Source organism: Phytophthora infestans, genomic scaffold, assembly GCF_000142945.1.
Source record: "Phytophthora infestans T30-4 supercont1.25 genomic scaffold, whole genome shotgun sequence".
Taxonomy (NCBI): domain Eukaryota; phylum Oomycota; class Peronosporomycetes; order Peronosporales; family Peronosporaceae; genus Phytophthora; species Phytophthora infestans.
In genome coordinates, this window is record NW_003303734.1 from 58364 (window position 1) to 71036 (window position 12673).

Sequence of the window (12673 nt, forward strand, 5' to 3'; positions counted from 1 at the left end):
CTCGGTGATTTCGCGTGGAGCGTGTTCTCCGATGGTTTAGCGGCTAACCCACCGTCCATGCTGTCGTGTTATCTCTGGAGTCGGGGCTGGGCTGTCGTCTGTGTTATCGTTAGCTACCGTAGTGTCACGCTCCGTGGATCGGTGAGCTCATGTTCTACCTAGGCATCGAGCTCCAAAGATTGATGATTTCTGATTTCCCGTATCTGGCCTCCTGCGGGCTCAGGTTTGGTCGGTTGACTGTGCTCCATGTTTACCCGTGGTGTTGTTGGAGTATTGTTTCTGTGCACTCTCACCGATACGTGTTCTACCGTGGCTTCGAACGTCCGTGCTCTTCCGTAGCCCGTGCTTTTCAGCATGCTGGGGTGTCTATGTATTTAGTTCCCTTCCGTGGCCCGTACGTTCCTGTCATGTTCTCTCCATCTGTTCTTTTCATGGCTGCGTGCTCTTTCATCTTTCACGCTACTTATAAAACTTCGTGGTTTGCATCGGCTAAGTCTTCTATCATCGTACATGGCCTTCCGTGCTTCGTGTTGCTCTTCTATCCCATCGTGTACATAGTGTAATTCGGTTTTCCTTCGTGTTTCGTGTCCTTGCTTAGACATGTGCATCCGCGCCAACTTAATCACAAACGCTGTTCCCATTTTGTTTGATGTACACAACGTATATTGTTTGATGTACACAACGTATATTGTTGGAAAGTTCACATAATATCTTAACGTCGCACACTACGCGCGCAAATACAAAGGAAGATGATACTTTTTCCCGGGGGCAGTGTGAGGTGCAGGGGTGTAAGCCACGATAGTCATATTTTAAAGTTTTCACATTATTAAAAATAGTAATACAATTGTTATTTATTATTAAACGCTGATATAATTATTATGTGTACTACTACTACAAATGACTGCAAGCAAAAATATGAAATGCCTTGATAACAGTACTAAGAAAAATAATATTGTAAGTTAAATTAGTACAGCAGTACTACGAAGCCTAAAACATTATTCTATATCCAATAAGTACTAAAGTTTCGATTGAGGCCAAAATATAAGTCACCAGGGCCTATAAATTTTTTCTTCAGCTTCTACGACGATATAGTACGTGTTTGCTCATCGGCGCCTTTTAATTTTGCTAATTAACGCGTACACAGGCAGCGCCGCTTGCGTGAGGGGGGGAACACCGCATCTGAAAATGAGAGCAAAATGAAATTTAAATGGTGCAGTTAAGTACGCATGTGTAGTCCACATACAGTAAGTACAGCACATAATATCAGCCAATGGGGGCCGCCTTCGCTGCGCTCGGCAGCTTTTTAGCGAATCGACGCCGCCTTCGCTGCGCTCGGCAGCCAGTAGAACGCGCGTATTTGCGTTACATTTTAGAACCCTACCCTCGGACGGACTGACAGACGGACGGACAACACACTCCACTAGAGAGGTAAGATTTTCACGTATTATAGGCAGGGCTTAGTAGTACCAAAAACACGGTACATGTAGTAGTATTACCGCTACTATTGGGCCTTCGTCGAGAGGGAAATACTGAAACTAGTATCGTTTTTAAAAGGCGGTAGTAATATTAGTACTATTAGTATATTACTCGGACTACTACTTTCGTATCATTCGCGTTTCGACGTGGTCGCTTTGCGTGCGTCGTGCTTCAATCTTACGAGCTCAAGCCTGTTGTGCCGCAGCCGAAGCTGCGCCTACTGTCTGTACTGTTCTCAGGGGCTCCATGGCTATCCCTCCCGTCGAAAATACCCGCTCTTGGAACGCTGACGAAAAGATTTTGCCGAGATGGATGCGAGCGAGTAAAGCGATCAAGGGGAGCTGCAACTCGCCTTAGTCACGGAACTGCTTCGAGACGTCAATGTGATTGTACAAACTCAGTAGTGACCAGCACATGCCGTTTTGCGAGTCAATCGACATCTCCTTCGACAACTCCTCCTTTGTGATGTCAGGATTCTGGTGCTGCTCGATCTCCAGCCATTCTGGTCGTAAATCCAACCAGTCTTTTATCACGGCATCGGATCGTGCATTGATCTCAGTCTCCTTGACCTCTTCTCTTGTTTTTCTGGCCCGGATAGGTGCCCCCAGTAGGAGTTCATCTTCGTCGTCCCAACCCGTTGAAGCTGGTGATGAAAACGGCGATGCTGAATCCTGACTAAGTAAGCTACTTTGCGATGACTGTTGAGATAAAGAGATCTTCTCGTCTTTGACCATTCGAGCAAATACCGTCCGATGTTCTGCGCGCAGGAGCTCAATCCCGTTCTTGTATATGGCATTCTCCTCCTTGCGAGGAATACCGCCTAAAGCAGCATTTTTTGGCGCTAGACTTGGCTCGAGGGTCAAGTAAAACGCAGACCATAACCTCCTTCGTCACCTTGAAGGAGCGCCTGCAACTGGAGCAACGTCTTCTGAGTCATGTCTCGCCATCATCAGAAAATTGATCTAGTGTCCTCACAACGCGACGGGGGCTGGATTCGTTTGCATCTGTAGCTCTTGGAGCCTCTACAGCCATTACTTTGAATTTGAGTTTGTTCTCCGCAAGTCGTTGGAGCACTACCATGTAAGACGATACTAGGTTTTCACTCTGAGCTTCCACCATTGCAAGATTGGCTATACAGTGGGTAACCGCCTCCATTTCCACGGCGAGCATCCAGTACAGCGGGTGTGCCAATGTCCTCGCAATTAACTCACCCATGACCTGCTTGATAGTAGACGCAATATCGTCGACGAGAGAACTTGGTGTAACGCATCTAATTCCATCTTTTAGGGAGTAAAAGCAAGGTCCCGCAGGACCGGCCAAGACTGCAGCGGTGTAGGCGTCAGGATAGGGCTGTGTGTTATCGATGTACACATCAACGACCCCCTTTCGGGTTCTTCACCAACCTCGACGATTCACAAAGTCCTTCGACACACCGCTACGAGTTGCGTATGTAGCGGCTCCTTTACGAAAGCTGTGTGTAGCCAGCTTTCCAGTCTTCAGAGTCTTAAACTCTGAATTTTGAAACGTGTCCGCTAAAAATCGCCTCAAAACACGATCACCATCTTTCGGATTGCCAAAAGGAAACGAAGAGTTCGCTACATTTGCCGCTTCTTCAATGTAGACAGCAATATTTAGCAGGGGTCATAGTCTCGGATCCACGCTACAACAAATCATCTGCTCAGATGCATCTCTTTCTTCAGAAATATTCTTCGACCACCATATTTGACATAGAAGCGTGGACGGGTACTGAGAGTTGTAACTCAAGTTACTAAACTGGAGTTTCATCATGTTGTCGATTCGAGCTATAATATACCACTGGAAGGTCAAAATACTGATAACCATGAAGTTGATGCTGGTCCGTGAGCTCGGCGATCGTATTATCTCCAAAATATTAACAAATTCATCAAATTCAACTGATCGCCGTGCTTTCGACTCGACACCTTCCCGGCGGACTTCGAAACGCTTCACTTTCTTTAATAGCTTGTTGACTTCATCTGAGCGCGTTGGGTTTCCTTGCTTTGTCACTGGGTCTCCCGTCGTATTTAGTCGAGCGGCGGAAACGGCCTTTTTCGCGAGCTCCAGTGTACTTGATCTTATGTGTATTGATCTCATGTCTTCGTTTGGCTCTCTTGTTCATCCAGCAACACACCACGGTCGGTGTGACACTGAGGAGATCCTCTGTTGTGAAGCTATGAGAGGCGACGTAAGTCTTGGTGTTCTCGAATGACATGAGCTTCGCAAGCTCTACCTTGTAGCAGCTGGTGCTCATAGCGGTGGATTCTGCTGTGCGCCGTTCCACAACGCGTTCCGAACCCACTGAGCTTGCAACCTTACTTAATTTTACAATAGACGATTTTAATGTGTAAGAGAGGGTGCAAAACGCAGCCGTTCATGCTACGGTGCCCGCAGTATTGGTTGCAAAGGGCACCTCAATTTTAGGCGTGGTACAAGCCTCAAAAATGGTTAGTACTGATTATCCAGCGAATCAGAGCTCGCAATCTTCAGAATTACAACCTGGGTTGCAAATGGCCTAAATGAACTTGTATCGTGTTAGCTAATATTTAGTGATATTTAAAAATATCATTTTGTCTCAGAAGAAAATATCAGGTAATATTTTTTTATTAACCAGTCTATCAGGTGATATTATAACTTCACCGAGTTACCGTACCATTAGCCCTTGGTTACCCGGTGACTGCTTCGTTGCAGACAAGCAATTACCACGTCTATGAAGGGTTTGCGTGAATGGACCTCATGCATGCGAAGTTTCTCTTCAACGCTTGATGGTGAGCGAAAGTTGTCGTGATTTTAATCCCAGTCTTTGCACGAATGGCCGCGAGCTACGACTGTACATGTATTACGCAACTGTGGCTGCAGGTTAGTCGTCACCGCCTGCCACGAACTCATTTCCCTTTTCGCATCGCGATCAGCAGGATGAAGATAGTTGGGGTAAGCTTGACGGTGACGGCTGTGGCTTCCACAGGGTTTCTGCCTACGACTCAAGGATGGTGGGACAACGGACATATGCTCGTCGGCGAAATGTTCTGGACGAGGCCGATGTCACCACGATCGAGAGTATTTTGTCGAGGTGGGACGAGGACTTCCCCAACACCGGCGAGATCACTACGACTGCGGTCTGGATGGACATCGTCAAGTGCACCGCCGAGAGCTCAACGTGTTTGACTCCAGCATCGCCTTCCATTACGAGCATAAGCGACTGGCATTACATCAACCTGCCGCTTCATATTAATGGGGACAAGTGGGAGGACAAGGACACGGACCTCACACTGTATGACGACATCATGGGAGGTGACGGGATCTCGGTGATCGAAGGCGTAGTGAAGTCTTTCAACCGCCAACCTCTACCTGCGCAACTTTATCCACATCTTCGGCGATCTACATCAGCCGCTCCACACAGTCGCGGGTATCAGCGAGGCCTTCCCTAAGTGACGGTGGCGGCAACAGCGAGACTTTCACGTCGCCCTGCGTGTTTAGCAACCCACACGCTGTCTGGGATGCCGCTGGTGGCCTGTACAGCCTCAATAAATGGAGCTTGAATATCGACAGCTTCAGGCCGACACTGGAGAACGCTTCGGAGCTCATCGCGTTGCTTCCGAGTGTCCAGGACAACATCACGTTCTCGCAGTACGTGAACGTGACGTACAATGAACTGAACACGGCGCTGGTTACCAACCAGGTGCTGCGTGAAGTGGCTTTAGAGACGTACAACTTCGCTAACACTATCGTGTACTCGAACCTGGACCTGAATGCCACAAGCTCGGGAACTTACCCGTGCCCGTCGGCTTCGTACCTCGCTATGGTTGGGGAAATCTCACAAAAACGTATTGCGATCGCCGGTAGTCGGCTTGCTGTTGTCTTGAAGCACTTTGCTGCCCAGCTGCGTGTACTAGGGCTACATGTAGCGAATTAGGTGGCTTTAAAACTCGCCGGTGGAGCTCGCTCTTAAAAAGAGCATCCATCAAAACGAAAAGATATGCGCGACTATCAAAATGTTGACTCAGCAAGCAATTGGACCTAAAATGAATGCCACGGTACAAAAATGTTCATCTATAGAAGACTACAGCTTAAATTTCAGGAAATGCTACTGTACCAGGTGATGCTACTGTACCTCCGCTGTGGTTCGCTCACATTCACAGCGAAAGGACCAGATGAATGCTTGCCTGACCTCCGCTCTCTGCTCGGCGAATCTCCATTGATGCGCGAGCATGCCACTCCGTTCGATATCTGCGTTTGCTTCTGCTCGTGTCTGACATTTCCCTTACCGTCCCCAGACCATCACACACTTTAGCAGGGAAGATAAAGGTACTCGCAGTGATCGCGGCGACGGTGACCACGGGCTTCCTGCCCGCGACTCAGGGCTGGTGGGACAATGGGCACATGCTCGTCGGAGAGGTAGCCAAGCAACTTATGAGTGAGGCAGACGTCGTCACGATTGAGAGCGTTCTGTCCAAGTGGAACGAGGATTTCCCTAACACTGGCGAGATCACTACAAGTGCCGTCTGGATGGATCTTATCAAGTGCACGTCGGTCAGTTCCTACTGCCAATCCCCTCTAGCTCCTTCTATTACGAGCATGAGCGACTGGCACTACATCGACCTGCCGGTCAACATTAATGGCGACAAGTGGGAATATAAAGACGCCGATCTGTCTCTGTTTGAAGACACAATGGGAGGTGACGCTGCGTCAGTCATTGAGGGTGCGTTGAGGTCGCTCAAAACGACCAAGTCAAGCTGGGCCGCGAATCTGTTCATCCGCAACTTCATCCACATCTTTGGCGACCTACACCAGCCTCTCCACACTGTGGCAGGCGTCAGTGAGGCCTTCACGGAAGGTGACGGTGGCGGTAATAGCGAGTATTTCGCATCTCCGTGTGCCTTCAGCAACCTACACGCGGTTTGGGATGCCGCTGGTGGTTTGTATAGCTTGAACAACTGGGCTCTCAATATCGACGACTTCAAGTCGACGCTACAAAGCAACGCCACGGACCTCATCGCATTGCTGCTAAACATCTCCGACACCCTCGATTTCTCTCAGTACGAGAACACGACGTACAACGAGCTGTACACAGCGCTAGTGACCAACTCCGCCTTGCGCGAGGTGATTCTCGAAACCTACTCGTACGCTGACACTGTTGTCTACAGTGGTTTGGACCTCAACGCCACCAGTTCTGGCAAATATCCGTGTCCGTCGTCTTCCTACCTCACGTTGGCGGGCGAAATCTCGCAGAAGCGTATTGCAATTGGTGGCAGTCGCCTGGCTATTATCCTCAAGCACTTCGCAGCTCAGCTTCGCGCACTTGGTTTGGCAGATTAAGGAGCTCCAAAACATTTTTTTTGTATAAAGAATTAAAAAAAATGCAGTTCCTTGTTCTAGCTTTTACGCGATACTAAAAACCTACAGCCAAGATAAATGCACGACTTAAGCACGGACGTCACGCTTTCCCGCGTTAGAGTTTTGTCATGCTCGTCCAGCAGCATGTAGCTCTTGAGTGACGGGTGGGTCTTGGCGTCTTCATCAAATTCTGTCCCAAAGCGCCAACCTTTGGCTGCATACTCGGTAGCCCACACCTCGTGCGAGTTTTCAGCCAGCAGATCGATGAGTACCATGATATCCCACGACAGCTGGACGTGGTTCAGTGGGAACGGAGCTTCTCTCGTTTTCAGCTTCGTCGGACGACGATAAGTAACTTGAACTCCCAGCGCAACGACGCACTTGATGATCTCGTCGACAGAAGCAAAGTTTCGGGCTCGTGCAGTGTCGTCCAGAGCTCGCATGGGCACCATCAAAGGATGCACCAAATGTGCGTCATCTCGAACGTCACCGTGCTTCCAACCAGCCAACGACTTGCCCCGACACCAATCGTAGTGCATGTGGGCTGCCACAAGCTCTCGATGAGGTTGAAACCACTGGGGAAGGTTTGTTTCCCTTGTATCAATCGGATTGGGTTTGTATTCCCCGTCTTGAGGAGAAGAAGTATCTGTGTCTGTAGCCAGGTCGTTCAGAGTGTCATGACGAATAGCGGCTGCCATCCTCAGGAATCGGCTCTGGTGTACTGACACGGCGCCTCCCAGCTCGTGATCCTCAATTGAGAGTATGGGTGCTTGCTTGAGGGCATTCACTTGTTTGCGTAGACTCTTCGAGTCAATGTTGCGGTGTGTCCATCGGTGCTGTAAGATGCCTTCGAGAGTGATGCGCTTCTCAGGGTCTTTCTCCAAAATCCCTTTTAGCAAGTCCTTGGCTTCGCTGTCTTCGCACAAGGCTGGGAACTCCAAAGGATCGTTCTCAATCTTGTCAAACAGCTCACTCACATCGTTCGAGAAGTACGGGAGTGACCCGAATAGTAGTGCATACATTGTCACACCAATTGCCCAAATGTCTGCCTTGAACGCGCAGTAAGCGTCTCCATTAAGCGACTCAGGCGGCAGGAACTGGTACGTGCCTTTCGTTGACTTAATCATACCTCGACGATGCTGTCTGCTTCCATCTATACCCGTAGATACCTGATTGATATCCCAAAGCTCAATTGCATCGACGTCTTCTTCATCGTGTAGCACACCGTTCTCCTCTTTAAAGTAATGAGCGACCCCAAGATCCCCCAGTTTGCAGAGTGTGTGCTCCTCATTCGCCATCAGATTCTCAGGTTTGATATCACGATGAGCGAGGTTGTTCAGATGAAGTCCCTGGATAGCAAGCACGAGGTTGGTCACATATGTGCGTACTGTACTTTCGTCCAACAGACAAGCACTACCGCTAGCAGCGCTCTTGGCTCTTGAACTGACGTAGCATTTACGAGAGCCATCCCACTCAGCAATTGCACCACCGCCCATGTACTCCATCACCAAGTAGTAATCCTTATTCGCTGTGTCCAGGATAACGTCATGCAGACGGATGACATAGGGCAGATTGCTGGCCTTCTTTAGCAGAGCCACCTCTCGACGAACATCGTCAGGGATCGCGTTTGGCTGGCTGGCTTGAGTGGATGGCCGTGTGCCGCTAGCGACAGGAACAGCTCGACGATTTGGAACGCCCTTGCTCTTCTGAGGAACAAATTTCTTAATAGCGAACGGCCTGCCTTGCCACGTGTAGAGAGAAACGATACCCGATGCACCTCGCCCGAGCTCACGTACCAACGAGAATTTTCCAGCGAGTAGCTCGCGATCTGCCAGTCGGTCAGCTACACCCAAAGCCAACCCACTCGCGATTTTATTTAAGGCAGCCAACCACGAATTTTGCTCTTTCAAGGACTTGGTAAGGAAGATAATCTTTACTCCAGCATGAGTGGTAACTTCAAAGCCAATAGCCGGAGGATTCTCAGCTCGACTACTGCTGCTCGGGACAGCGTGCACCTCTAAAAGTGGCTTCGCGTCTGCGATCAGAACATCTCCACCTAACACGCTACCGTACGATTCCGCTGGAAGGTGGTTCCTTGTGTTGCACTTTACCAGAGCTGACTTGACCACATCCAGGATAAACCATCGCTCCTTCCACGTGCCGTCTTTGCTCTGATACTGCAACAGACCTTGGAAGGCTACGCGACCCGAGCTTCCTGAGAGACCAAAGCATCCAGCGTCACGATCTTGTGCCCCCATGTCAATCTCTCTGCCACACTTGGCCAATTGCGAAGTGGAGATCGCCCCATTTATTCACTCATCATGAGCTGCTCGTCCTCATATCATACACGTCATCCTCGACGGAGTTTATGATTCTGAGTACTGTCAATCACTGGTCTCGGGCAAAAATACTTCACCACCTTGGAGTTGGCCGTTGAGCTCTGAATATAACGTTAACCCTTCAGGTCTTCGAAAGATTCTGCAGAAGTTACTGCTCGCTACGGAACCGCACAGTGCCCTTGCGAATGAGAAACTCTTTTAGACGACGTACTCGACTCCATTGCACGGTAGCCTCCGTCCCATTACTGTGCTCAATCTTGAGTTCATGTAGAGTGTCTCCCAGCGCCACCACCTTCACAAGTTCGCCCTCCTCAAGAAATCCTCGCTCCGAATCAGGGCAACACCAAACCATATCACCCGGTAGTACAGAGCCGCTTGCTCCCACGCTGCTTGGCCACGTCAGCACGATCGCGTGTAGCTGGCCTAAGTACCCACGGCGTTTGCCTCGGTGCATGAACTTGGAATACTGTGCAGCTAGTTGTAGAGGCAAGTTGATGCCAGAAAGCCCGGACACCGGAGAAAAATCCTGCGCGGACGCGAGCAATGATGTCGCACTCGAAGGGATTGGCGATAGCTCCTGCTCTTTTTCCTCTTCAATAGCTTGAGCCATCCCATCTTCAGTGTCGCTATCAGCATGGTCTTCTTCAACAAGAGTCTCTGACATTAAAGCTGCAAGTGGTGCTGTCTGTGTTTCTAGAGTCTGTAGCTGCATTCAAACCACCTGAGTGACATCCACTTACAATCCGCAAAAGGCTCTCACCTCTTGAACGTCATCGTCTTGCCATTCAACTGCGTCGTCGTCATCCGAGACCGATCCATCCAACTGGTGCAGCTTTCGCTTGGCTCCAAGCTAAGGCACCGCACCAAGTCATGTCAGTCCTTTGGATTCTCACTACACAACAACTCCATTCAGTAGACTGAACCATCTTGGAGAAAATTGACGAGGCCGTTGACGTCGCGGCGCTGGGCTGCCACAGGCGTCATCCAGTTAGTTCACCCCGCAGCATGTGCTTTTGACTCTTAAGTACTCACCAACTGCCCGCTTGGTCGACCCATCACCTGCTCTGATGCAGCTTCCGATCCAATAAACGAAGGTCGAGGAGAAGAAAGCGGAGAAGATTGAGAAGAAGAAGAAGAAGAGCTGGACGGGATTGAGAGTCTGTCCTCTTCATCAGCGCAGTCTTCAAAGTCGCTGTGCGTCGATGACTCTATCGACTCCACCGCTGAGACTTCGTTGTCACAGTTCTCCGTTATTGTAGCTGACTGTGAATGTTTCCCCGTATACAAGGACAACTTCTCTAGCCATTTCTACGGCATTAGAACAGTTAGCAAAGACCCACTCAAGGTCGAGGAAACCAAGACGAACCTGCCGCAGACGTTCGATGTCCTCGTCGGACACCAACTCACTCTTTTCTCGATAGGAAGAACACACCCGCTGAATCACACGCGAGTAAAACGCCTCAAGTGTTGCCGTGTGCAGGTCACTGGGGGCGCTAGCATCGCATAACCCCTCGCTGGTTTCCATACTGCTGTTGGTTGGAACTTCGAACAAATGACTCAGCGATTGTATCGATTCCTTAAGTACGACGAATGCATCAAATGCTTACTCTGGGAAACTTCGTATTACTACTTCGTAATGCGCATCTATTCTTCACCGTTCATATGTGCAAGTGTACCAGCAGCGAAGCCGCAACGAATTTGATTAATTGACATGTGCGATTTTGACTGCACACTCGTCTACAAACAAGCTCCTTCTTTCAACATGGCTTCGCTTGTCTACCCATTATTGGTGTAGATCTTCAACCGTTTTTGTCGTCTACTGGCGAAAGTTCTCCGGCACGCCGTTGCGCAGGTCACGCTTACGCTGCAATTAATAATTTTACTCGTCAGCTCATTGCAGCCCTTTCAATTAGTGGCCATCGTAGAATTTTGATACGTACGCGCTCATCGGCACCCATGACGTAGTAGAGTCCGAAAGGGAAGATACCCCAGGCCGCGATGGACGTGAAGAACTCTCCGTTGAACTTGAAGCGCTTCTCCGAGTCTCCTCGCCAATTGTTCCAGTTCTATAAACACAACAATGTCACCAACCAGATACGTAGAGCTACAACAACGAGACAGCTGGATATACCTCGATGTGCTTATTCTTGGAGAGCGATCCGCCGTGGCGGCGCTGGCTCTGTAGCTGAGCAAGCGCGCGCTTGGGGGCCGCCGAGCGGCGCAGAGTCGTAGCGAGCATCGAGATGAGAGGTTTCTTACGAGCCGCACAAATGGCGGCTTTCATTTTCCCCAACGGCATTGGCTAAAACGCAAAAGAATAGACCTCACTAATTGGTCTAGACCAGCCAATCAAACCAATCATCCAGAACCACCGGAACATGAGCTTGAGAAGCAAACAGTTTTATTCATACAGTGTATGTATTCCTACAGGTATTGGTGCTAGTGAGCGAGATAGTATGTGCCCATTTAAACAGGATTCTTTTTCGCAAGTTAGAACGATCCACGCACGCCGCGTCGAGTGCTCGCCTTCAGTCCGCATAAATACATCCAGGGCTCACACAGTTGTTACAGCATGAGCCTACAGGTCCTGAGCAAGAAGCTGTCCTCGTGCGCCGTGACACCCACCCTCGCGCGTGCCATCAGCACCGAGACCTACTCGGCCACACAGTCAGCGCTGGGTCGCCCTATCTCGCCCCACGTGGAGATCTACAAGTTCCCCGTGACGGCCGTCTCGTCGGTCGCAAACCGTTTCTCGGCCATGGGTATGTCCGCCGCCTTCGTAGGTGGCAGCGCTCTGGGCTTCGTTGGTGCCGACGTGCCTGCTCTCATTTACATGGCGCAGGACTCTATTCCGTTCTTCGCTCCGATCTCCAAGGCCCTCGTGGCCTTCCCCGTCAGCTACCACGTGCTTTGCGGAGCTCGCCACAGCCTCTGGACGTACAAGCCTGAGCTCATCAACAATGCGGATGGACCCACCAGCAGCTACGCTATCTTCGCCGCCTCGGCCCTCATCACTCTGGGTGCTGCTGCCTACACGATCAAGGCGCCTGAGGAGAAGAAGGCCGACCAGTAATTTGCCCACCTTAGTGTCTTTGTAGTTGTTCGCACGCCTACGAACGGAGTGAACGATCACCCCGCTAATCGCTCTGGGCAACTGGTTGAAAACTGGCCGACGACGCGCTTGTGCTGCAGGGAAGAGGGTTTGGCGGGAGAATTGGCGTTGTCATCGTGGACGGTGGTGGACTGCAGACTTGATGCTCTAGTGAGAAAAAAGAACACGATAAAAATGAAATCAATCTAAGACCAAATGTCGCTGTGCTCCATTTGTTGCTGCGTGCAGGTTTGGATCATGCCGTCAACGGCCAGCTTCGTGGCTTCACCTCCATATGGGGAGCATTGATTCGAGACATCATATTAACGTGTGTGTGATGACGCATGCCGCCGAGCTAAATGGCCTGCTCTTCCAGGTCGTGGCCGTCAAGCTCAGCGCCCCGTTGATGAACTATCAG

General features: G+C 50.1%; 5 protein-coding genes across 5 annotated transcripts; 3 read left to right on the top strand and 2 right to left on the bottom strand.

The window, feature by feature from the left end:
- Positions 1 to 4478: 4478 nt before the first annotated feature.
- PITG_12901 (uncharacterized protein) lies at positions 4479 to 5404 on the top strand (the record flags this gene model as incomplete). The annotated part of the gene is made up of 2 exons (XM_002900412.1): positions 4479 to 4762; positions 4879 to 5404. 2 exons carry the CDS (start codon positions 4479 to 4481, stop codon positions 5402 to 5404), a joined length of 810 nt encoding a protein of 269 aa, XP_002900458.1.
- Positions 5405 to 5699: 295 nt separating this feature from the next.
- PITG_12902 (uncharacterized protein) lies at positions 5700 to 6807 on the top strand (the record flags this gene model as incomplete). Its single annotated transcript, XM_002900413.1, has 2 exons — positions 5700 to 5709; positions 5786 to 6807. 2 exons carry the CDS (start codon positions 5700 to 5702, stop codon positions 6805 to 6807), a joined length of 1032 nt encoding a protein of 343 aa, XP_002900459.1.
- A 14-nt stretch (positions 6808 to 6821) lies between these two features.
- PITG_12903 (protein kinase) lies at positions 6822 to 9096 on the bottom strand (the record flags this gene model as incomplete). Its single annotated transcript, XM_002900414.1, has 1 exon — positions 6822 to 9096. The coding sequence occupies one exon, from the start codon at positions 9081 to 9083 to the stop codon at positions 6864 to 6866; it is 2220 nt and encodes a 739-aa protein (XP_002900460.1).
- A 1749-nt stretch (positions 9097 to 10845) lies between these two features.
- Positions 10846 to 11463, bottom strand: PITG_12904 (uncharacterized protein; the record flags this gene model as incomplete). Its single annotated transcript, XM_002900415.1, has 3 exons — positions 10846 to 11028; positions 11105 to 11230; positions 11296 to 11463. 3 exons carry the CDS (start codon positions 11461 to 11463, stop codon positions 10981 to 10983), a joined length of 342 nt encoding a protein of 113 aa, XP_002900461.1.
- A 239-nt stretch (positions 11464 to 11702) lies between these two features.
- Positions 11703 to 12482, top strand: PITG_12905 (uncharacterized protein; the record flags this gene model as incomplete). Its single annotated transcript, XM_002900416.1, has 1 exon — positions 11703 to 12482. One exon carries the CDS (start codon positions 11737 to 11739, stop codon positions 12235 to 12237), a length of 501 nt encoding a protein of 166 aa, XP_002900462.1.
- Positions 12483 to 12673: the final 191 nt, after the last annotated feature.